At 37.2% G+C, this 27177-nt stretch overlaps 1 protein-coding gene across 4 annotated transcripts in view; it reads right to left on the bottom strand.

Moving 5' to 3' along the window:
• TRPM7 (transient receptor potential cation channel subfamily M member 7) overlaps nt 1-27177 on the bottom strand; it is a 120948-nt gene that overhangs the window by 72174 nt on the left and 21597 nt on the right. For all 4 annotated transcript variants that reach the window (XM_067746824.1, XM_067746830.1, XM_067746819.1 and 1 more), the window contains exons 2-9: nt 23403-23482; nt 19209-19247; nt 17266-17464; nt 14934-15147; nt 12441-12565; nt 11461-11632; nt 1986-2160; nt 782-905 (exon numbers count right to left, since the gene is read on the bottom strand). In XM_067746824.1, coding sequence (XP_067602925.1) covers nt 782-905; nt 1986-2160; nt 11461-11632; nt 12441-12565; nt 14934-15147; nt 17266-17464; nt 19209-19247; nt 23403-23482 — 1128 coding nt within the window. The remainder of the gene's footprint in view (nt 1-781; nt 906-1985; nt 2161-11460; nt 11633-12440; nt 12566-14933; nt 15148-17265; nt 17465-19208; nt 19248-23402; nt 23483-27177) is intronic.

Below are 27177 nucleotides of genomic sequence, written 5' to 3' on the forward strand. Positions count from 1 at the left end.
CAGTGGTTAGGACTCCATGCTTTCACTGCAGAGGGCCTGGGTTCAATCCCTGGTTAGGGAACTAAGATACCATAAGCCATGGGGAGCAGCCAAAAATTAATTAATTAATTAAAAAGCATTTATCCAGGGCTTCCATGGTGGCGCAGCAGCTGAGAGTCCGCCTGCCGATGCAGGGGACGCGGGTTCGTGCCCCGGTCTGGGAAGATCCCACATGCCGCGGAGTGGCTGGGCCTGTGAGCCATGGCAGCTGAGCCTGCGCATCCGGAGCCTGTGCTTCACAACGGGGGAGGCCGCGGCAGTGGGAGGCCCGTGTACCACAAAAAATAAAAAAAAAATTAAAAATTAAAAAAATAAAAAAGCATTTATCCAATTTAGAATGTATTTGAATGAAATAAAAAGGCTTATTCTGGGCCTCCCAGGTGGCGCAGTGGTTAAGAATCCACCTACCAATGCAGGGGGACACAGGTTCAAGTCCTGGTCCGGGAATATCCCACATGCTGCAGAGCAACTAAGCCTGTGCGCCACAACTACTGAGCCTGTGCTCTAGGGCCCGTGTGCCACAACTACTGAGCCCACGTGCCACAGCTACTGAAGCCCATGTGCCTAGAGCCCGTGCTCCGCAACAAGAGAAGCCACCACATGAGAAGCCCACTCACCACAACAAAGAGTAGCCTCCGCTCGCTGCAGCTAGAGAAAGCCCGCGCACAGCAATGGAGACCCAATGCAGCCAAAATAAATTTATATTAAAAAAAAAAAGGCTTATTCTGTGAAATGTACTTACGAGCTCCTTTCTTTTCATACATTCCATCAGTGTTTGAAATAAATGAACTGCTTCACTCTGGCCAAAGTTAAATGTTTTTTTGATGGTTGAAATAATATCAGGCTCTGCTGCATCATGAAGATTCCTAAAGTAAGAGGAAACATAACTCAATCCACTGATTTCAAATTCCATTATTTGCAGAATCTAATATCAAGTCCTAGTGGATCCAGGCAAGACATTTAAAGATACTGTATTAATATTAAATGCTTAACCCTGAGTGAAATTTTCTCCTTCATTAGACTCCTACTATAAGTCATAAGGGTGGAAAATGGAATGGAGTGATTTTTCTCTTTGAATTATTTCTAATTTTTTTTATAAGGCATGTGTTAATGTTATCAGTTATACAGTATCTTATCATGTAAGATATTGTATAAAGATAATTTTAAGATAATATGGTGTAAAAAGCAGTATTTTAACAAAATGTGTTAAATATCAGCCCATTTGCACTTTTATTTCTTTTTCTCAATACGGAATATATTTACATGCTCAAAAATATAATATAAAATATAAAACTGTGAAAATTCATAGTGAAAGTGTCTTTCCCACTGTCTTCCATCAGCCATTCCACCTCAACTGCTTTCAAGAAGCACTATTACTTTGTATAATGTTTGAGGATCTCTTTCAATACATACAATTATCTCCTTGTCTTTTTTCCTTCATAAAAGGTGCCAAAATCTACATGTTACTGTACATTTTCCTTTTTTTACATATATATTTTGGTAATCTTTCCAAATCTAATATACAGATACCTTATGTAACTACAAACTACTCCGTTGTGCAGAGGTACCTTAAGTTATTTATCTAGTCCCCTTGATATAAATGTTCTATTTTGTTCCAATCTTTTACTGTTACAAACCACACTGTATTGAGTAACTTTATATATGTTATTTCACATGTGTGCAAGTACATTTGTAGGAACAATTATCAGAAATGGAACTGTTGCGTCAAAAGATACGTGCCTCTGTCTATTTAACAGGTCTTTGAAAACTGTCCACTACAAAGACTTATATTTTAATTCATTCCAATAATGTATCAGACAGGCTGTTTCCTCAAGACTTAAGAAGGTATTTTCATATTATTAAAACACTGAAATGAATCTAATATTCTAAAAACCACAGCTTCTTTACATAAAATTATTAAAAATATGTTGTAATCATACACTTACCCTCCTTCTTCTGTCTGTTTATGAATATATGCTAGTAGATCTGCAGCCCTGCCTGTTCCTTCACATACGACGACTGGAACAGGAGGACTTTCCTGAAGGTATTCTAAAACTGTGAGGATAACGTTTGGCCCACCCTCAAATATAAGTGCCACCACAGGAACACCTTGACCAATTCCTTAAAAAAGGTAAAAGATTAATTATGATATTAGGCAAAATTCAGTAATTTAATCTTAGTTTTCACTCAATCAAAAATAAAATGCCAAAATATAACTTCTTATAAGACTGTGTTGACTTAATTTTACGTACTCAACATGATATATAGTCTGATATAAATAAATTAAATACTGAATAAATTGCTTTTGCACTGACTTTAAGTCTGTTCTAAATAACAAAATTAGAAAATCCAATATATAATGAGGCACACACTATAATTTATATATTCACTGAAAAGCAATAATTATTTTGTATATTTCACTAACTTTAACTCGACAAGAAATTAAAACACCAATTTGGTTTTCAGTTTTTTAATACTTTATGAGTTGAACTTCTCATATGTATTTGTCTTTAATCACTTTTAAAATGTCTATTGTTGATTCCAAATGCATTGAGACATTAATATAGAAATTAACAGAATCAGGATTACATAGACAAAACAGATCAAAAAAATCCAAGACCTCTATTAAGAGTAACAAAAAATTTAGTGAATACCAATTTTTGTTTTACAATAACTTGTACTGCAGTGAACGAATCCAAAATATAGGCATTCCCTAGTGGGGTATGAAGGATAATAAGATATTCCTAATTTTTAGGAAATGCTATGACTCCATCATAATCTGAAAATACTGTTCTGTAAGTTTGTATTTCTATTTCACTTTGTCATAGAGCTCACCTCCTTGGTCTCCTAAAATTATAAAATTTTTTTTTTGGAAATAAAAATCCAGATGTTGAGCCAGAAAGTTTGACCGTGGTCAGACAGGAAGACCAGAAGACGAGGGGAAGATGGCGGAAGAGTAAGATGCAGAGATCAACTTCCTCCCCACAGATACACCAGAAATACATCTACACGTGGCACAACGCCTACAGAACACCTACTGAACGCTGGCAGAAGACCTCAAACCTCCCAAAAGGCAAGAAACTCCCCACGTACCTGGGTAGGGCAAAAGAAAAAATAAACAGAGACAAAAGGATAGGGACGGGACCTGCACCAGTGGGAGGGAGCTGTGAAGGAGGAAAGGTTTCCACACACTAGGAAGCCCCTTCGCGGGCGGAGACTGTGGGTGATGGAGGGGGAAAGCTTCAGGGCCGCGGAGGAAAGCACAGCAACAGGGGTGCGGAGGGCAAAGTGGGGAGATTCCCGCACAGAGGATCGGTGCCGACCGGCACTCACCAGCCCGAGAGGCTTGTCTGCTCAACGGCCGGGGCGGGTGGGGCTGGGAGCTGAGGCTCGGGCTTCAGTCGGAGCGCAGGGAGAGGACTGGAGTTGGCGGCTAGAACACAGCCTGCAGGGGATTAGTGCACCACGGCTAGCCGGGAGGGAGTCCGGGGAAAAGTCTGGACCTGCCGAAGAGGCAAGAGACTTTTTCTTCCCTCTTTGTTTCCTGGTGCGCAAGGACAGGGGATTAACAGCGCTGCTTAAAGGAGCTCCAGAGAATGGGCGCGAGCCGCAGCTAACAGCGCGGACCCCAGAGACTGGCAAGAGATGCTAAGGCTGCTGCTGCCGCCACCAAGAAGCCTGTGTGTGCGAGCACAGGTCACTAACCACACACCCCCTTCCAGGGAGCCTGTGCAGCCCACCACTGCCAGGGTCCCAGGATCCAGGGACAACTTCCCCAGGAGAACGCACGGTGCACCTCAGTCTAGTGCAACGTAACGCCGGCCTCTGCCACAAGCTACCCACCCCCCCCACCGCACTCCGTACCCCCCCCCCCGGGCTGAGTGAGCCAAACTCCCTGAAGCAGCTGCTCCTTTAACCACGTCCCGTCTGAGCGAAGAACAGACCTACATGCAGAGGCGGGGCCAAATCCAAAGCAGAGCCCCGGGAGCTGTGAGAACAAAGAAGAGAAAGGGAAATCTCTCCCAGAAGCCTCAGAAGCAGTGGATTAAAGCTCCACAATCAACGTGATGTACCCTGCATCTATGGAATACATGAATAGACAACGAATCATCCCAAATTGAGGAGGTGGACTTTGAGAGCAACATTTATGATTTTTTCCCCTTTTCCACTTTTTGTCAGTGTGTATGTGTATGCTTCTGTGTGAGATTTTGTCTGTATAGCTTTGCTTCCACCATTTGTCCTAGGGTTCTATCCGTCCGTTTTTTTTCTTAATTTTTTCTTAATATTTTTTGTTTTAATAACTTTATTATATTTTATCTTACTTTATTTTATCTTACTTTATCTTCTTTCGTTCTTTTCTCCTTCCTTCCCTCGATCCCTCCTTCCTTCCTTCCTCCTTCCCTCCCTTCTTTCCTTCCTTCCTTCCTTTCTTTTCTTTCTTTCTTTCTTCTAATTCTTTCTTTCTACTTTTTCCCCCTTTTATTCTGAGCCATGTGGATGAAAGGCTCTTGCTGCTGCAGCCAGGAGTCAGTGCTGTGCCTCTGAGGTGGGAGAGTCAACTTCAGGACACTGGTCCACAAGAGACCTCCCAGTTCCACATAATATCAAACGGCGAAAATCTCCCAAAGATCTCCATCTCAACACCAACACCCAGCTTCACTCAATGACCAGCAATCTACAGTGCGGGACACCCTATGACAAACAACTAGCAAGACAGGAACACAACCCCACCCATTAGCAGAGAGGCTACCTAAAATCATAATAAGTCCACAGACACACCAAAACACACCACCAGACATGGACCTGCCCACCAGAAAGACAAGACCAGCCTCATCCACCAGAACACAGACACTAGTCCCCTCCACGAGGAACCCTACACAACCCACTGAACCAACCTTAGCCACTGGGGACAGACACCAAAAACAACGGGAACTACGAACCTGCAGCCTGCAAAAAGGAGACCCCAAACACATTAAGATAAGCAAAATGAGAAGACAGAAAAACACACCGCAGATGAAGGGACAAGATAAAAACCCACCAGACCTAACAAATGAAGAGGAAATAGGCAGTCTACCTGAAAAAGCATTCAGAATAATGATAGTAAAGATGATCCAAAATCTTGGAAATAGACAAAATGCAAGAAACATTTAACAAGGACCTAGAAGAACTAAAGATGAAACAAACAGCAATGAACAACACAGTAAATGAAATGAAAAATACTCTAGATGGGATCAACAGCAGAATAACTGAGGCAGAAGAACGGATAAGTGACCTGGAAAATAAAATAGTGGAAGTAACTAGTGCAGAGCAGAATAAAGAAAAAACAATGAAAAGAATTGAGGACAATCTCAGAACCTCTGGGACAACATTAAACACACCAACATTCAAATTATAGGGGTCCCAGAAGAAGAAGAGAAAAAGAAAGGGACTGAGAAAATATTTGAAGAGATTATAGCTGAAAACTTCCCAAACATGGGAAAGGAAATAGTTAAGTCCAGGAAGCACAGAGAGTCCCATACAGGATAAATCCAAAGAGAAACACGCCAAGACACATATTAATCAAACTGTCAAAAATAAACACAAAGAAAACATATTAAAAGCAGCAAGGGAAAAACAACAAAAACACACAAGGGAATCCCCATAAGGTTAACAGCTGATCTTTCAGCAGAAACTCTGCAAGCCAGAAGGGAGTGGCAGGACATATTTAAAGTGATGAAGGAGAAAAACCTGCAACCAAGAATACTCTACCCAGCAAGGATCTCATTCAGATTTGATGGAGAAATTAAAACCTTTACAGACAAGCAAAAGCTGAGAGAGTTCAGCACCACCAAACCAGCTTTACAACAAATGCTAAAGGAACTTTTGTAGGCAAAAAACACAAGAGAAGGAAAAGACCTACAATAACGAACCCAAAACAATTAAGAAAATGGGAATAAGAACATACATATCGATAATTACCTTACATGTAAATGGACTAAACGCTCCCACCAAAAGACACAGATTGGCTGAATGGATACAAATACAAGACCCATCTATATGCTGTCTACAAGACATCCACTTCAGACCTAGAGACACATACAGACTGAAAGTAAGAGGATGGAAAAAGATATTCCATGCAAGTGGAAACCAAAAGAGAGCTGGAGTAGCAATTCCCATATCAGACCAAATAGACTTTAAAATAAAGACTATTAGAAGAGACAAAGAAGGACACTACATAATGATCAAGGGATCGATCCAAGAAGAAGATATAACAATTGTAAATATTTATGCACCCAACATACAAGCACCTCAATACATAAGGCAAATACTAACAGCCATAAAAGGGGAAATCGACAGTAACACATTCATAGTAGGGAACTTTAACACCCCACTTTCACCAATGGCCAGATCATCCAAAATGAAAATAAATAAGGAAACACATTCTTTAAATGATACATTAAACACGATGGACTTAATTGATATTTATAGGACATTCCATCCAAAAACAACAGAATACACTTTTTCTCAAGTGCTCATGGAACACTCTCCAGGATAGATCATATCTTGGGTCACAAATCAAGCCTTGGTAAATTTAAGAACATTGAAATTGTATCAAGTATCTTTTCCCACCACAACGCTATGAGACTAGATATCAATTCCAGGAAAAGATCTGTAAAATATACAAACACATGGAGGCTAAACAATACACTACTTAATAACGAAGTGATCACTGAAGAAATCAAAGAGAAATTAAAAACACCTAGAAACAAATGACAATGGAGACATGACAACCCAAAACCTATGGGATGCAGCAAAAGCAGTTCTAAGAGGGAAGTTTATAGCAATACAATCCCACCTTAAGAAACAGGAAACATCTCGAATAAACAACCTAACCTTGCACCTAAAGCAATCAGAGAAAGAAGAACAAAAACACCCAAAGTTAGCAGACGGAAAGAAATCATAAAGATCAGAGCAGAAATAAATGAAAAAGAAATGAAGGAAATGATAGCAAAGATCAATAAAACTAAAAGCTGGTTCATTGAGAAGATAAACAAAATTGATAAACCATTAGCCAGACTCATCAAGAAAAAAAGGGAGAAGACTCAAATCAATAGAATTAGAAATGAAAAAGGAGAAGTAACAACTGACACTGCAGAAATACAAAAGATCATGAGAGATTACTACAAGCAACTCTATGCCAATAAAATGGACAAGCTGGAAGAAATGGACAAATTCTTAGAAATGCACAACATGCCAAGACTGAATCAGGAAGAAATAGAAAATATGAACAGACCAATCACAAGCACTGAAATTGAAACTGTGATTAAAAATCTTCCAACAAACAAAAGCCCAGGACCAGATGGCCTCACAGGCGAATTCTATCAAACATTTAGAGAAGAGCTAACACCTGTCCTTCTCAAACTCTTCCAAACTATAGCAGAGGGAGGAACACTCCCAAACTCATTTTACGAGGCCACCAATCCCCTGATACCAAAACCAGACAAGGATGTCACAAAGAAAGAAAACTACAGGCCAATATCACTGATGAACATAGATGTAAAAATCCTCAACAAAATACTAGCAAACAGAATCCAACAGCACGTTAAAAGGATCATACACCATGATCAAGTGGGGTTTATTCCAGGAATGCAAGGATTCTTCAATATACGCAAATCAATCAACGTGATACACCATATTAACAAACTGAAGGAGAAAAACCATATGATCATCTCAATAGATGCAGAGAAAGCCTTTGACAAAATTCAACACCCATTTATGATAAAAACCCTGCAGAAAGTAGGCATAGAGGGAACTTTCCTCCACATAATAAAGGCCATATATGACAAACCCACAGCCAACATCATTCTCAATGGTGAAAAACTGAAACCATTTCCACTAAGATCAGGAACAAGACAAGGTTGCCCACTCTCACTGCTCTTATTCAACACAGTTTTGGAAGTTTTAGCCACAGCAATCAGAGAAGAAAAGGAAATAAAAAGAATCCAAATCAGAGAAGAAGTAAAGCTGTCACTGTTTGCAGATGACAGGACACTATACATAGAGAATCCTAAAGATGCTACCAGAAAACTACTAGAGCTAATCAATGAATTTGGTAAAGTAGTAGGAAACAAAATTAATGCACAGAAATCTCTGGCATTCCTATACACTAATGATGAAAAATCTGAAAGTGAAATCAAGAAATCACTCACATTTACCATTGCAACAGACAGAATAAAATATAGAGGAATAAACCTACCTAAGGAGACAAAAGACCTGTATGCAGAAAATTATAAGACACCGATGAAAGAAATTAAACATGACACAAATAGACGGACAGATATACTATGTTCTTGGATTGGAAGAATGAACATTGCGAAAATGACTCTAGTACCCAAAGCAATCTACAGATTCAATGCAATCCCTATCAAACTACCACTGGCATTTTTCACAGAACTAGAACAAAAAATTTCATAATTTGTATGGAAATCACAAAAGACCCTGAATAGCCAAAGCAATCTTGAGAATGAAAAACGGAGCTGGAGGAATCAGGCTCCCTGACTTCAGACTATACTACAAAGCTACAGTAATCAAGACAGTACGGTACTGGCACAAAAACAGAAAGATAGATCAATGGAACAGGATAGAAAGCCCAGAGATAAACCCACACACATATGGTCACCTTATCTTTGATAAAGGAGGCAGGAACGTACAGTGGAGAAGGACAGCCTCTTCAATAAGTGGTGCTGGGAAAGCTGGACAGGTACATGTAAAAGTTTGAGATTAGATCACTCCCTAACACCATACACAAAAATAAGCTCAAAATGGATTAAAGACCTAAATGTAAGGCCAGAAACTATCAAACTCTTAGAAGAAAACATAGGCAGAACACTCTATGACATAAATCACAGCAAGATCCTTTTTGACCCACCTCCTAGAGAAATGGAAATAAAAACAAAAATAAATGGGACCTATGAAACTTCAAAGCTTTTGCACAGCAAAGGAAACCATAAACAAGACCAAAAGACAACCCTCAGAATGGGAGAAAATATTTGCAAACGAAGCAAATGACAAAGGATTAATCTCCAAAATTTATAAGCAGCTCATGCAGCTCAATAACAAAAAAACAAACAACCCAATCCAAAAATGGGCAGAAGACCTAAACAGACATTTCTCCAAAGAAGATATACAGACTGCCAGCCAATAAACACATGAAAGAATGCTCAACATCATTAATCATTAGAGAAATACAAATCAAAACTACAATGAGATATCATCTCACACCAGTCAGAATGGCCATCATCAAAAAATTTAGAAACAATAAATGCTGGAGAGGGTGTGGAGAAAAGGGAACCTTCTTGCACTGCTGATGGGAATGTGAATTGGTACAGCCACTATGGAGAACAGTATGGAGGTTCCTTATAAAACTACAAATAGAACTACCATATGACCGAGCAATCCCACTACTGGGCATATACCCTGAGAAAACCATAATTCAAAAAGAGTCATGTACCAAAATGTTCATTGCAGCTCTATTTACAATAGCCCAGAGATGGAAACAACCTAAGTGTCCATCATCGGATGAATGGATAAAGAAGATGTGGCACATATATACAATGGAATATTACTCAGCCATAAAAAGAGACGAAATTGAGCTATTTGTAATGAGGTGGATAGAACTAGAGTCTGTCATACAGAGTGAAGTAAGTCAGAAAGAGAGAGACAAATACCGTATGCTAACACATATATATGGAATTTAAAAAAAAAAATGTCATGAAAAACCTAGGGGTGAAACAGAAATAAAGACACAGACTTACTAGAGAATGGACTTGAGACTATGGGGAGGGGGAAGGGTAAACGGTGACAAAGCGATAAAGAGGCATGGACATATATACACTACCAAACGTAAGGTAGATAGCTAGTGGGAAGCAGCCGCATAGCACAGGGAGATCAGCTCGGTGCTTTGTGACCGCCTGGAGGGGTGGGATAGGGAGGGTGGGAGGGAGGGAGACGCAAGCGGGAAGAGATATGGGAATATATGTATATATATAACTGATTCATTTTGTTGTGAAGCTGAAACTAACATACCATTGTAAAGCAATTATACTCCAATAAAGATGTTAAAAAAAAAACTATAAATGTTTAAAAGAAAAAAAAAATTTAGAAACAATAAATGCTGGAGAGGGTGTGGAGAAAAGGGAACCCTCTTGCACTGCTGGTGGGAATGTCAACTGGTACAGCCACTATGGAGAACAGTATGGAGGTTCCTTAAAAAACTAAAAATAGAACTACCATATGCCCCAGCAATCCCACTACTGGGCATATACCCTGAGAAAACCATAATTCAAAAAGAGTCATGTACCAAAATGTTCACTGCAGCTCTATTTACAATAGCCAGGAGATGGAAACAACCTAAGTGTCCATCATCGGATGAATGGATAAAGAAGATGTGGCACATATATACAATGGAATATTACTCAGCCATAAAAAGAAACGAAATTGAGCTATTTGTAATGAGGTGGATAGACCTAGAGTGTGTCATACAGAGTGAAGTAAGTCAGAAAGAGAAAGACAAATACCGTATGCTAACACATATATATGGAATTTAAGGGGAAAAAAAATGTCATGAAGGACCTAGGGGTAAGACAGGAATAAAGACACAGAGCTACTAGAGAATGGACTTGAGGATATGGGGAGGGGGAAGGGTAATCTGTGACAAAGCGAGAGAGAGGCATGGACATATATACACTACCAAACGTAAGGCAGATAGCTGGTGGGGGGCAGCCGCATGGCACAGGGGGATCAGCTTGGTGCTTTGTGACCACCTGGAGGGGTGGGATGGGGAGGGTGGGAGAGAGGGAGACGCAAGAGGGAAGAGATATGGGAACATATGTATATGTATGGCTGATTCACTTTGTTATAAAGCAGAAACTAACACACCATTGTAAAGCAATTATACTCCAATAAAGATGTAAAAAAAAAAAAAAGAAAGGAAGACCAGTGTCAAAAATACCAACTTTTAAGACATTATCTACCAAAGAGTGATACCTACTCGTGTTATCAACTTTAAGCAAGGTGATTCTTACTTCACAATAAAGTATATTTTTCCTCTTCAATCTTGAATTTCAAAGTCGGGTATTGGAATATGTCATACATTAAGAATATTTCTGAATTCCTTGAGCTGCAGTGGGATTACAATAGCAACAAAGCTTCCAATGAACCTCTGTGTCTTTGGCTTTGTTATCTGAGTACCCTATTTAATCTCAGACTTCCTTTCCTAGATCTTATTTTGTGTAAGGTCAGTCATTCATGGTTGTTTTGTATGTTATCCTGCTACATAAGGAAATGAACACTTAAAGAACAGTCTACGTTTTTTAGAATGCTGCTGGCAATTAATACAGCCCAGGATAATTTCAGCAACAAAAAATTTATAAATTCCCTTACTAGCATGAATTCTTTGCTGATTAATAGTTTTTTCAAGTTCTCTTCTCAGTCTGACTTCTGCCCCATACTTTCCAACAGTGCCATCATCCACCAATATGAAATGGGAATGTAGATTATTCAGAACATTCAATTTGCTCAGCGGGTTCAATAACGTTTGGTAAGGAGCAACCACCTAAACAATAGCAAACATTGAGAGTTAGTGGGCAGGATTAAATTTAATATAAAGTAAAAACAAATTTTGAAATAATCTGTAAAGGCAAGTAGGAGGTAAGATTCTATTTATGCATAGCAACAAATAGAAAATGTAAAAGAATATATCAAAAAGCATGAGCTTTTAAGCAGCTGAAGATTATTCAATAATGGGTTGAACCACAGTATTGTATTTCGGCTATCATTGCAGAATATACCATATTTCATCATCCCATGCAAAGGAAACAGCAGCAAACAAGCAAATAAACAAACAATGTGAAGAAACTATTAAGTTATTACTGAATAAAGTGAAATATATAAAGGACACTGAATAAAAGCAATCAAATGTCATAGTTATTTTTCCAGTCATAAGTAGAATCTTTAAAATTGATGTCAGAAATTCAATTGCACTTGAAAGTGATCATTATAATTCAGTAATTCCTTTTTAATAATCTCTTGAAAGATATCTATAAGCAATTCATGTCTTTAACCTACTTGAATAAAACACCGGTATTTGATTACTACTCTTACAGACAATACAATTAATTCTTAATAGAATGTCACCATTAAAAATTTAATTACAAAGACTGGCATGACATGGAAACGGTGTGAAATAGTTATACAAAAGAAGGCAGAAACAATGTATTAACACTACTTTTTGTATCTATGAATGCGTTTTCGAAACGGTCGTGGTATGATCATGAATATTTTAGGTTGACTTCGCATTATTCTTGCTCTAATTTTGTTTATACATAAGTTTAAATGTAAGAAAATTTAAAAAGCACTCTTACATCTCTCCCAACAAGATCATTTCTGTTTTCAATCACTCCCCACGGAGCTATTCCGATAGTGCAAATCTTTCGAGATGATCTGGAAGTATGTTCTTTAAGGGCATCACCAACATGTTTTGCCACACCTGTTCATACAAAATTTAATTCATTCTATTTGGAAGTCTTTACCGTGTTCAGAAGAATCCTTTGCTCAATAACATTACAATTGGTGGTATTTTTCTTTACATACACTAGATAAAAGGCAACAAGGTCCAAAAGACAAACTTACAAAAGAAAATACAAGGACAAAAAAGAAAAAAAAACCCCACAATGTCAAATCACTACAACTGCCTGAAACACACATAAAACTAACTTTTACCATGTTGTTAGGCCTAGTCTCCTCTCTTAGATTCCTCATGTTAACTGTAGTTTTTGTTACTGCTCTAAACATCATCTTAAAAAAAAGAAGAGTATGGCTCAGGACTATAAGCAAAGCACACATGCTCACAAAAAACTACAAAAGTTTTCCAACTGAGTCAAAACTGGGAGGAAAGTAGAAAAGATAATTCAAAAGAGCACACAACTTCTCATTATCACTTGTTATGGACTGAACTGTAACCTCTCCAAAATTCCTATGTTGCAATCCTAATCCCAGTACCTCAGAATGTGACTGTATTTGGAAATAGGTTCTTTAGGTTATCATGTGAAAATGAGGCTGTTAGGGTGGGCCCTAATCCAATCTGACTGGTGTCCTTATAAGAAGGGGAAATTTGGACACAAAAAGAGACACCAGGGATGCACATGCACAGGGGGAAGGCCACAGGAGGACACAGGGAGAAGAGAGCCATCTGAAAGTCAAAGAGATGCCTCAGGAGGAACCAAACCTGCTAACATCTTGATCTTGGGTCTCCAGAACTGTGAGAAAATAAATTTCTTTTGTTTAAGCCACCAAGTCTGTGGTATTTTATTACAGCAGCCCTAGCAAACCAGTGCATCACTCGATTTGATTTTTATAATGCATTAGATCTCATTCCTAACATGGATTATGGAAACAGCACCTTCACTGTTCTTCCAAGTGATGCCTTGCCTGTTTACAGTCTATTTTTAAACCATCATTCAAGTGATCTTTGCTCTTGTCAACTCTCTGTTTAAAATCTCCCCTTCTCATTCGATTAAAAGTCATAGTGCTTATGATGGCCTACAAGGCCTTATATGATGATCTGTCTCTTGCCCATGCTATTCACCACCCCACCCCACGCCAGGCCTACCACCACCACCACTCACCCATGACTTTCTGATTTCATCATTTGGCACTCCTTGCTCATTCCAGTCAAGCTACACTGGACCTTTCTTACTATTCTTCCAACACTTGCCTCTTCTCCTTTAAATGCTCTGCCCCACATTATTCTTATCTTGCTCACTTCATTTCCTTACATCTCTACTCAAATGTCACCTTATCAATGAAGTCCCCTCGACCATCCCTCACTATCCCTCCTCTGTATTTCATGTGTCTCCAAAGCACTTATCATCTAATTTATTATACACTATTTAGTTATGTTTGTTGTTTGCATCTTCCCCACTAGAGTATAAGTTCCACGAAGGTAAATATTTTATTTTGTGGAATGATATATTTTCAGCAGCCAGAAGAGTGCCTGACACACAATGAGGTTCAAAACACAGTTGCTGATAACAAATTAGATTTTTCCAAGCTAATTTAAATAATAACTATGTTTTACTTTGGATATTAAAATTAATTTGCCTTCAATATATCCAACCTGTCTATCTGACAGGGAAGACTTAGAATGAAAGATTATAGTACATTAAAAATTAATTTGAAAAGCTATTTCTTACCAGTGTCTAGGCAATGAATTGCCATTCTTCTCTCAATTTACCAGTAGTCACAGAGAGACAAGAACAGCACTTCACTTTACAGTAGGGAGTCAACAAACTTTCTTATAAAGGACCAAATTGTAAATATTTTAGGCTTTGCAGGGCATACAGTCTTTGTCAGACCACTCAGCTCTGCTTTTGTAGCACAAAAGTATGATACAAATGAGTGTGGCTGCATTCCAAAAAACCTTTATTTACAAAAATAAGGAGTAGGCTGGATTTGGTGCATGGAGCCACAGTTTGCAAACCCCTGCTCTAAAGCATATTATTCTTGGGGATTCCCTGGCGGTCCAGTGGTTAGGACTTGGTGCTTTCACGGAGGGACGGGAGTCCCGGATTCAATCCCTGGTCCGGGAACTAAGATCCCACAAGCCGCACAGCATGGCCAGAAATAAATAAATAAATAAAGTCTTAATTAAAAAAAAGTGAATGATAAAGCATATTATTCTTTTAAAAGAATAAATGAAAACCAAATACTTTTTCAGTTAGCATTTATACTTAGGAAGTAGATTATTTAACAGAAGAATTGAATATATTTATATTCAGTGTTGACTTTTCAAATATCTAATTGATATTATGAAGAATTTACAAGCACATCAAATAAAATTGGTATAATCACATTACCTGTGTTTACTCCTCCTGTTAAAATCCAGGCTCCAGTTGTAACTGCAGCTTTAATAAGACCCTTTCCAAGCAACTGCTTGATTCGTGGGTGAAGCTCAAATTTCTGCATGCCACCGTGTACAGAGATAACAAGTTTGGGTAATTCCATTTGCCATTCTTTAAGCAGAAGTTGTAGAATGACTTCAGGTTTGGTGTCATATGATAGCCTCACATACTAATAAAAAAGATTTTAAAACAATAATTAACAATTGAATATTCATAGGTTTCAAAATGCAACATTATATGACTTAAGAAAAATTTTGTTTGGATCAGATTATTATAAAATAGATTTCACAGGCTACTTGCAATATATTTACACTTCTAGGAATAAGCAATAGCAAACGATTTTAAAGTTGGAAAATCATTCCATAAGAGCTACAGAAGTAGTGGCACTGTAATTTTTAAACCAAGACGTAAATTTTTTACCCTTTCTGTTTATATAAACTTAATTACCATTCATCTGATTTACAAATTTATCCACAGTACTCATTGCCTTGTTTAACTGTAAGTATGCATTGAGTGAGAAGTGTTAAGGATAGGTATGATGATGGGAAAAGGGAAAATAAGAGAAGAATGGTGAAAACATGGAGACTTCTACAACTCTTGCAACTATGAGAGGCAAATACTGAATTATCTGTTTGAAAGTTTGATCAATGATCTAATCCATTGATCAGAATTGTGACTATGCAGTAAAGTAACACAGATTTTTTTAATACAGATGATTGTTTCCTTCACTGGAAGTAACTGTGGATTTGACTCACAAATTGCTGAAAATAATAAATTTTGCTCAGTATTTCAAGGTGTTCAGATGGAATCACCACTTTAATTTTTGAAAAATCATTCTATAAGAAAATAAGCTATCATATCTGTGGAGTAAGTTCCTCTGGTTTGAAAGATTAAAAAAAGGATCTTTCTGGTAGGTGACATCACAAAATTTACTTGCTATGACTACTGTAATTCATTTTCTTTATCTAAAGCACCTATGACTTAGCTCGTAAGAAATCTAAAATATTCAGATGTTGGAAGAAAAACACTTTTTTTTTTGCGGTACACAGGCCTCTCACTGTTGTGGCCTCTCCCGTTGCGGAGCACAGGCTCCGGACGCGCAGGCTCAGCGGCCATGGCTCATGGGCCTAGGCGCTCTGCGGCATGTGGGATCTTCCCGGACCGGGGCACAAACCCGTGTCCCCTGCAACGGCAGGCGGACTCTCAACCACTGTGCCACCACGGAAGCCCAGAAAAACACTTTTAATCATCTCTAATAAAGGTTCTTTGCAAAACAACATATTGCCAATTCCTTTACAAATAGAGATCAAACACCAAGGAAAATTATCCCAAAATATCAGAATTATATAAAACTGAGAAGACTCCAGAATCCGTTAAGAATGATTTGTAATAAGATTTGTTCTGTACTAAGTCTTTCTGCATTAGTTCTGTTTAACTCATTATTATACTTGGGTACATTAAGTAGTGTTTGGAAAATAATCTAAAGTTAATTTTTTTTAAAAAAAGATTATGTTAGTAATAAATGAGGAATTCCATTTCCAACAATGATGGACTAGGTTGTTTTCGACTAACTGCCCCTGGGAACTAAAGAAACTAGAAACTAGATAAATAACACCTGTTGTTAAGCTATCAGTGAGCTACCAAAGCAGTGACAACTTGTGGGATCAGGATCCAAGAGAATAGAAAAAATGGAGAGACAGGCCCAGCATTTGGCACTGCTTATCAAATCAAGGCAGGGAGGGAGGCAGGTGGAACAATCTACGGGATAATATGTTGATACATCTTAATGAATAATAATTATGATTTGGAAGTTTAATACACGAAGAAATAAAATTCATGCCAACAAGAGCACATTAGTCATGAGGGAAAAAAATGTAGTCACAAGTATTCTAAAGTTTCTTGCATTGTCCAGGAAGTGGTAAAAGTACTAATTTATAATAGTAACAAGTTATAAATGCGTTTTATAGTATTTATTATAAGATTAATCTAAAGAATAGAAAAACAATGTATAAATAAAATGCTATAAAGAAGGAAAGCTTAATAAAAAAATACTTAATCCAAAAGACCAAAAAGAAAAGAAAAAGTGAGATAGTAGACTAAACTAAAAAAAAAGGTTCAATTCAACAAGATATAACAATTCTATATTCATATATGTACCTATACAAAGAACTTCAAAATAAATAAGGAAATGATTGAAACTAATTTTCTGACACAATATTATTGTCAGGTAATAAACGTACATTATTAGGTAATAAGGTAAATGAAGAAACTCAAATACATGACATACCTTAGCTCTGTAGGAATGAGAACCCCCTTGAAAATTTATGACTCCATAAGCATCCGTTGGGCTCTGTTCTGTATGTTTTTCCACAGACCACTCTTCTAATGTCTGATTAAAATGGTCACCCAATTTCACATCTGAGTATTTCATGGCAAGACTTGCAGTAAAACAAGCATGTTGCTTGACCAAGCGACCACAAAAACACCTAAAGGAAAAAAGTAATAAAATTTTAAAAAGACCTTTTAAAAAATTAGTCAATGAAAAACCATACGAAAATAAATGAACTCAGAGTATGAAAATTAATCTTTTTGATTTTAGGATATCAGTAAATTAATACCTTCACCATAGAATTAAAATAGTATAAATACATTAGTATTTGATGATACAGTCTTCTAAATTTAGTTTGGGGCATCTACTTCCTACTGGATGGGCAAAACAGCATTGGAGATTGCAGAAATAAGTGTTAGTGAACCTGAAGACAGATCAATACAAATGATCTAATCTAATAAATGGGAAAAATTATTTTAATTAAATAAAAATGAAACAGGGCCTCAGTGACTTGTGGAAAATATCAAGCAATCTAATATATGTATAACTGGAGTTTCTGAGGGAAGAGAGATAGAGAATGGGGCAGAAAAGTATTTTAGGAAACAATGGCTGAAAACTTATAAATTTGGTGAAAAATATGAACTTGCAGATATTTATGCAAGAAGTACAAAAAGAACCATTCCTAGGCACATCATAGACCTGCTGTTGAAATCCAGAATTACAGGGGAAAAAAAAATCCTTAAAATAGCCAGAGGAAAAAAAGACCCATTACACACAGGAGAGCAACTACACTAACGACAGCTGACTTCTCACTAGAAACCAACAGCTAGAAGACAATATAATGGTATCTTCAAAGCACTGGAATGAGAAAAGTGTCAACTCAGAATTCCACATTCAGTGAAAATATCCTTTAAAAATGAGAGTAAAATAAACATATTTTCAGATAAACCAAGCTGAGAAAATTCCTCTCCAGTATATCTGCATTATACCAAATGCTAAAGGAAGCTCTTCAGCCTGAGTGTAAAGACACCAGACAGAAAACTTCCCATCTAGAAGAACAAATGAACAGGACTGGAGATGCTAAAACAACTCAATATATCTAAATGAACATATTCTATGCAATTCTTTTCCTAGCCCACCACCAAGAGACCTTCTCATCTTCCTCTTGTCTTCTTTCATCACAGCTTAAAAGAACAACATTACTCTTTAATTAGTTGCCTAAGTAAGAAATTTAGGTACCATCCTCAAATCTTCCCTTTCTCCATACATCCACCAAATCCTACTGAATTTGTCTGATTAATCCCTTCAAATATGCCTACTTCTCCTTCATCACCATAGCCACTATCTTAATTCAGGCTCTCATTTTTTGCCAGAATTACTCCAAAAGTTTCTAAACTATTTTTTTCTCCCAATCCAATCTCCTCAAAATACCAACTGCTTTTATTGAGGAAAAAAAAAAAAAACTAAACATGTTACTTCCCTATATAATACCCTTTTAACATGAAATCAAAACTGTGTGGCATAGTACACAAAGAGCTTAAATGATCTCGCCCTACTTATTTCTCCAGACTCTGATCTCTCCAATATCCATCTTACATTCTACAGCCTGCAGTTTCCTGACAGAACCATAATCTTTTTCACTGCCAGGCCTTCCCACATCCTGTTCTCTCTTCCTAAAATCCCTTTCCCTCAATCTTTACCTAAGTCACATTCAGCTTTAGAACTCTGCTCAGATACCTACACTTGAGTTTCAAGCAGCTTTGCCTGATCCTTCACCTCCCAAGTCTGAGTAAAGTAACCCTTAAACATAATGGCCTGTGAATTTATCCCAATGTATTCTGATTTCTTTTATACATTAGTTTTATTTTTCAAAATTTGTGCAATGAAGTTATGAAAATTACCTGACGAGTTGCTGACAAATTTGACATCCTGGAAGGCACCTATAAAACAAGGTACATCTATTACTTAAAGGGAAAATTTTTTTTTAGTTTAAACTATATAAAATCCATTAAAAAATACAAAACAAAGGAAAAATTATGTATTTAGTTTAATTTTTCAGTAGATAGCACAAGACATTTATACCTTAATTTACATATTCAAATAACTACTTTTTAAAACTAACATGATTTTCATATTTTAAATATAATTAGTTGTGACTTAAAACCCAGAAACCATAAGAGAAAAGACTGACAGATTTAACTACATAAAAAATACAACATTTTTATGTGGCAAAAATATGTCACTCATAAAGTCTAAAGGTAAACTGAGAAAAAATATTTGCAGACAAAATGTTAGTTTTCCTAATATATAAGAGCTTCACTGAATCAATATAAAATAGGAAAATATATAAACAGATAATTCACAGTAAAAACAAACATGAAAAGGTATTTGATTAGAAAAAAAATTTTTTTAATCCTTTAAGACAATATCTTGGTGAGAATATAGAGGAAAGTTGCCTCGTATCTGCTGGGAGGAGTATAAACTGATAAACTCTCTATGGAGGGCAATTTGGCAATACTTATCAAAATGAAAAATGCAGACTCTTTCTCTAAGTCTAAAGTACTAAGAGTGAAGGTTAAAAAATATCTACAGCATATGTGTAAAATGATTCACTTATAAGGTTATTTACTACAGAATTTTCATTCATTCATTCATTTATTTATTTATTTATTTATTTATTTATTTATTGTGGTGAAGGAAAGAGCAGCATTTATTGTAAGGTACCAAACAAGGAGTCAGGGACGGCTACTGCTGAAAAACCCAACAGAATTTTTTTTTCTAACAGCAAAAAAAACAGAATAGCTAAAATGTCCTAAGGGAATACTAAAATTATGATCCAGATATATAATTAAAAAGGATGCAAAAATTAAGAGTAAAGTGGTTATTGCCAAGATAATAAACACGAGATAAACAGTATGTATTTAATAGGGAAGAGGGAGGAATAAATATACATCGGCTTGGTCAGACAAAGAGTATATCTATTTCTGAAAGGCATCCCAAGGAATAGGTAACACCACTTTCCTTTAGGGAGGGGAACTTATAGTTAAGGCACAGTGGTAAAAACGAGGCTTTCACTTATAATTTTTGGTACCTTGTAAATCAATGATTAACCTATTCATATTAAATTAATTTTAAAATCCAATTAGTGTAGGAAAAAATGACCAGCTAATGGTGTTTGTAAATTAGGTCTCATATGGATGGCTACAGGCAAGGGTATTTAATAACAGCTTGAGGTTTCTTTAACACCTAATGAGGACTTGTATTATTTCTACTGCAAAGTAAAATTAACAAAATTACAAGAAATAAGCTCCTTAATGATAATACAATCTATTTCTTAATAAAGCAAAACTATAATTTTCTCTAAATGGAAGAACAACACAGTCTTATTTAGAACTGGCAGATCTAAATTCTAATCCAATCTTTATGAATTATTAGCCATGTGACCTGGGAAATGTCACTTATGCTCTCTGGTTAAGAAATGTAATCTTATCTTGTAATAAAACCTATCTTTAATAATTTGTAAGAAATACAAATAAATCATAGAATAATGATTGGAAGAGACATTAAGGTTATCTATTTTAATGATCTAAAAAGACATTTACAGAAATTAACAAAAATTGGGGGAATATTAAAGAATATTAAAAATGTTTTCTCAACAGTAATCAAATAAATGCAAATTTAATACATACACTATTTTCTACTCATCACTTTTTCTTGAAGATGATGGATCATATTACTCTAGTCAATATTCAGGCAATCTCGTCACTATTGGTGATAATGTGTATTCTTTTATCTTTTGTAAAGTTTTTTGGCATTACACATACTAAGCGGGAATAAAACTTTAAACACAAAAAAGTTTTATCCACTAAGATCTCCATTGTGACCTAATTTTAATTTATAATGCTAAAAACTGAAAATAACTCAAACGGCAAAGAGTAGGATAGGTATATGAATTGTGATACATACACTAACAGAATATTAACTACCGTTCTTATAAAATATCTGTATCATGAAAAAATGTAATTCCTATAACATTTTGTTAAAAAGCAGATTCAAAGCTTTACGTATAGACTGAATTTAGCAATATTTTAAAACGAAAGCTATGCACTGAGAAAAGATTAAAAATAGGTGCAATGTTATTAATAATGACTGTCTTCATGTTTTGAAACTGAGTATTGTGCCTACTTTCTTTTTTTTAATGATAGAGTAACTTTTTTAATTAAATAAATAAATTTATTTATTTATTTATTTTTGGCTGCTCTGGGTCTTGGCTGCTGTGTGCGGGCTTTCTCTGGTTGTGGCGAGCGGGGGCTACTCTTCATTGTGGTGCATGGGCTTCTCATTGCAGTGGTTTCTCTTGTTGCGGAGCACGGTCTCTAGGCGCACGGGCTTCAGTAGCTGTGGCTCGCAGGCTCTACAGCGCAGGCTCAGTAGTTGGGGCACACAGGCTTAGATGCTCCGCTGCATGTGACAACTTCCTGGACCAGGGATCAAACCCGTGTCCCCTGCATTGGCAGGTGGATTCTTAACCACTGCGCCACAAGGGAAGTCCCTGAGCCTACTTTCTGCATCTCAAAACTTTCCAAAAGTTATTATGCACATTCCTCTTATAATGGAAATTTGTTTAAGTGAGAGATATATTCAAAATAGGTATTTTTTGCTGTTTAAAAAAAAAGAGAAATGTTGAATTCAAACAGCAGGTTTATGTAATGTAACAAACAAAAGGTTCAGAAATTCTATTCAACAAATATTTACCAAAAACTCACTATGGACAATAATGGTGACAGGTGCTATAATTTAAAATACATCAGTTAATAAAAGATTACCTACTTGGCTGTATTTTCATAAGAGCAATATAGTAAATGGAAGTAAAGTTGCAGAGAAGATTACTACATAGCAAACAGGGTTTAACAGGAGACAGCAAAGGTAAGAAGACTAAAAATCCCTGTAAATGCCTTTTTCAATTAATTTTTCCTAAATGCCTGTGAAAAGAGGTGCTCTGTAGGCCAGAAAATAACTGTATTTTTGATTTACCCTTTTAAGCTTCTTGCTATTTTTAGGTCTAAAGAAAAAGAAAAAAATTAGGAAAAATATTTCTTCAATAAATACCTCAACAGGTCTTTTTCTTGAATCCTAACTACTGTCCTTTACTTAAAATTTTTTCTATTATCAAAGCCATTTTAAAGACCAAAAGACAATCAGAGATGCCAACAGAAGCTCTGGTGACAAGTTTTCCACTAAGTGCTCATCATAGCTATATTTTGGCAAACAAAACCAGCAACTATTAGGTTCATATTGGTTTCTTCAGCATAAACCATAGTGTTGGGCACTCAGTAGATGCCCATTAAACCGATACACAAACATTTTTAAGTTCTCAGTATCAGTGAATCAATTAAAATAGAGAGCCTTAACTGTCTTTGTAATACACTAGTATGATATGGGGGAGATTAGGGATGGAACAACACTTTGAAGAAGAGATTAGGGATGGAACAACACTTTGAAGAAGATGTTGTGAAATGTCATTAAGAACTCCAGAACACTGATATTTTGCTATGATAGCTCCTTCTCCTAATCCTAAAAGAATAATTAACAGTAAGCACAAAAGTTAACAGTAACTACAAATAATAATTTAAATTTTTAATAAATAAATAGCAATATAATTTACATCTAAATTTCTAGAAGAGGGACTTCCTTGGTGGTCCAGTGGTAAAGAATCCGCCTTCCAATGCAGCAGACGCAGGTTCAATCCCTGGTCAGGGAACTAAGATCCCACATGCCGCGCGGCAACTAAGCCCACGCACCTCGACAAGAGAGCCCACGCACCACAGCTACAGAGCCCATGTGCACTGGAGCCCTCGCGCCACAACTAGAGACAAAAATCCCACACATCGCAACTAAAGAGAAGCCCAAGTGCCACAACAAAGAGACCGTGCTCCGTAATGAAAGATCCTGCATGCCTCAACGAAGATCTCGTGTGCCACAATTAAGACCCAACGTAGCCAAAAATATAAGGTAGGTAGGTAAATAAATTTATTTATTTATTTATTTATTTATTTATTTCTAGAAGAACCCAGAAGAAAGAGAAGTATGCTTACCTGTGAGGGTCTTTTGAACTTGGTATAATGTATACACATTCCCTCTTGGTCAAAGTGCTTTCTATCCAGGATTTCTGGGACTAAAACAGAAAGTTTAAAAAAGATGGTTTATAAATTAACCAACTAATATTACAAGGAAAAATTTAATGATAAATACATTAAAATAATTTAATTCACTAAATATTTACTATATACAAACATGTTGACTGACGACAGCACACCTAAAATATTAGAATCATTCCATTTAAGTCCAGTGAGATTGAGATTACTAAATCAACAGTGCTATGCAGATACTGTGGCTTCAAATAACCAGAGAGGAGGGAAATCGAGTTTCAGCCAGAAACTTCAAGAGGGGCTGGTATGATCCTGGGAAGTGGATCATTTGAAGGCCAATTAAAAGTGACTGTCAGGGCTTCCCTGGTGGCGCAGTGGTTGAGAGTCCGCCTGCCGATGCAAGGGACACGCGTTCGTGCCCTGGTCTGGGAAGATCCCACATGCCGCGAAGCGGCTAGCCCTGTGAGCCATGGCCGCTGAGCCTGTGTGTCCTGAGCCTGCACTCCGCAACGGGAGAGGCCACAACAGTGAGAGGCCCGCGTACCACACACACACAAAAAAAGTGACTGTCAGATTCAACTAAAAATAAAATAAAACCTAATAATAGCTATACTCTGTTTCTAAGACAAATACCTAAAGCATAGGCCATGGAATGGCTAATGGTACAGGGACAGAAAGAGATATCAAGCAAATTCTAATCAAAAGAAAGACAATACTAAAAAAAAAAATAGATGCTAAACATCAATAGGGATAGTGCAGGTTATTGTATGATTTCAAATATTCACCAGACTACTACAACAATCTTAAATATGAATCACCAAATAAAGTAGTCTCAAAATGCATAAAGTAAAACCATCAATATGGAGAATAAGACAAATCTAGGACGACAGTGGAAGATTAACACATTTCCGTCAATTACTGTAAACCTGAAATAATTTCAAATTTAAAAGTTTTTTTTTAATTACTTTTTATACCACCACTTAAGCTTCTGCTGGATCCCTAGACTCTGTATCCTGCTATTGGTGATTGATTAAAAAGGGATGAGGTGGACTTCCCTGGTGGCTCAGTGGTTAAGAATCCACCTGCCAATGCAGGGGACACGGGTTCGAGCCCTGGTCTGGGAAGATCCCACATGCCGCGGAGCACATAAGCCCGTCCACCACAACTACTGAGCCTGCACTCTAGAGCCTGCGAGCCACAACTACTGAGCCTGTGTGCCACAACTACTGAAGCCCACACACTTAGAGCCCATGCTCTGCAACAAGAGAAGCCACTGCAATGAGAAGCCCGTGCACAGCAACAAAGAGTAGCCCCCGCTCACTGCAACTAGAGAAAGCCCGCATGCAGCAATGAAGACCCAAGGCAGCCAAAAATAAAATAAAATAAATAAATAAATTTATTTTTTAAAAAAAGGGATGAGGCATTACATACTGAGATAGGTGAAACTCCATAAATTCGGACTGAGTAGATTGAAGATCTTGAGCTTCATCCTCCACATAATATATATATTAGACATATAAACATTAAATATCTAATATATCTATAGATATTAGATATATATTAAATATAGATATTAGCATGCGCTCTCTCTCAAAATCTCTCGCCCCTATCTCCCTCTTTCTTACCAGTACAGTACAAAAAGGAAGAGCCTGTATTCCAAAAAGAAACCTCTAGGGAATTCTCTGGGGGTCCACTGGTTAGGATTCTTCTGTGCTTCCACTGCAGGGGTCATGGGTTCGATCCATGGTTGGGGAACTAAGATCCTGCAAGCCACCACCTTCTTTTTCTAACTAAAGTCTGGTAGTATTCCTTTGAAGAATCTGCTTCCCTACATACCCCTCGGGGGGGGGGGGGGAATAGGTATCTCTCCAGTTTTACTGTACTAGGAATACACCTAGCAAACGCAACCCTGATTCAATCCAATTCCCCATCTATTCCATAACTGCCTATATTAATATGACTACGGAAAAAAACAAACAAAACAACACCCTCTGGTTTCACTTTAAAGCCCTGACCACAAACCTCAAATGTCCCTTCATGATGCCCAACAGTCACACCATATTTCCCTGGTCCATTTTCTCATTCTTCTGTATGATTTCACACCACCTCCTCCTCTCCTCAAACCTCCAACACTCCTTCACCATTCTTACTCTCAAGTGATGACCTACTTCCCATTTCACTCAGAAAATTGAGCAGCAAGAAGAGAACTTCTACAAACCTCTACCACATCTGTCCACCAATGAGTATCTATACCCACACATTCTGCCTTCCTTCCTGTGACTGTGTTCCTATTTAAGTCTAATCACTCTTGTGCTCTAGACCCCATACCCTTACTAACTCTCCACCAGTTCTCCCTGATTTTTCTCCTTCTTTATTAACTTATTCCTATCAGCACATAACATGCTATTATTCTTCCCATTTTAAACACAACAAATTTTGCATGACTCCATTTGCCCCTCAAGCTAACACATAATGTTTCTGTCTCCATCTACAGTAAAGATCATTGGAAGAAGTGTTTCCCTCTTTTCTTCTCCTCCTATGCTTTCTAAAACCCACTCCAGTCAGACTTTCAAGGCAAGCACTCTCCTAAAATAAGTTTCAACAAGATCATCAACGATTTTCTCTAAATCCAAAGGTCAACTTTCAGGACTCATCTTCATTGATCTATCAGCAGCATTTAACAATATCAACCATTCTTATCTTCTTAAAACATTTTCATCAGTTAGTTTGATTTTCTTCCCTTCACTGGCCACTCCATTGCTGATTTCTCCTCTTCTCCTCAATCTTTAGACTTCTTTTTTCCAATTATATTCACTCAGACTTTGGACTTCTTTTTTCCAGTTATATTCACTCAGACTTTGGACTTCTTTTTTCCAGTTATATTCACTCAGACTTTGGACTTTTTTTCCAGTTATATTCATTCTTTTAGTGCTCACATCCAGTTTGCCATCAATACACTGGATAACTCTCTAATTTGTATTTCCATGTCAGATCTTTCCCTGAACTCCATGCTCACATATCCAACTGCCTACTTAACAGCTTCATTTTGATGTCTAACAGGCATCTCAAACATAACATGGCCAAAACTGAGCTCATCTTTCACCCAAACACTATTTCTCATAAAGTCTTCCCCATCTCAGTAAATGGTAACTCTATTCTTCCAGTTGTAATTCGTTCTTTTTTTTTTTTAAGGCAAAAAATCTTTTTCTTTTTTTTTTTTGGCTGCATGGCATGCAGGATCTTAGTTCCCCAACCAGGGATCGAACCTGTGGCCCCTGCAGTGGAAGTGTGGAATCTTAACCAATGGACCGCCAGGGAAGTCCCTTAAGGCAAAAATTTTAATGTCATCTTTGATTTCCTCTTCCTATGTACTTCATATATAATCCCATGGCAAAACCTGTCAGCTTGCCTTCAAAACCCATCCAATATCCAACCACTTCTCACACCTCCACTGCTACTATTCTGGCCCAAGCCATCATCACCTCTTGCCTGGCTTACTGCAGAAACCACTCATGCCATCCTTGCCAAAAGAAATAAAATAATCTTTTTAAAACATTTTTATTTTATTTATTTATTTTTGGCCATGCCACACAGCATATGGAATCTTAGTTCCCTGACCAGGGATCGAACCCATGGCACCTGCAATGGAAGTGCAGAGTCTTAACCACTGGACCACCAGGGAAGTCCCTAAAGTAATCCTTTTAAAATATGTCATTATGTC

The sequence above is a fragment of the Pseudorca crassidens genome, chromosome 1 (genome assembly GCF_039906515.1).
Source record: "Pseudorca crassidens isolate mPseCra1 chromosome 1, mPseCra1.hap1, whole genome shotgun sequence".
In the NCBI taxonomy this organism is placed as follows: Eukaryota; Metazoa; Chordata; class Mammalia; order Artiodactyla; family Delphinidae; genus Pseudorca; species Pseudorca crassidens.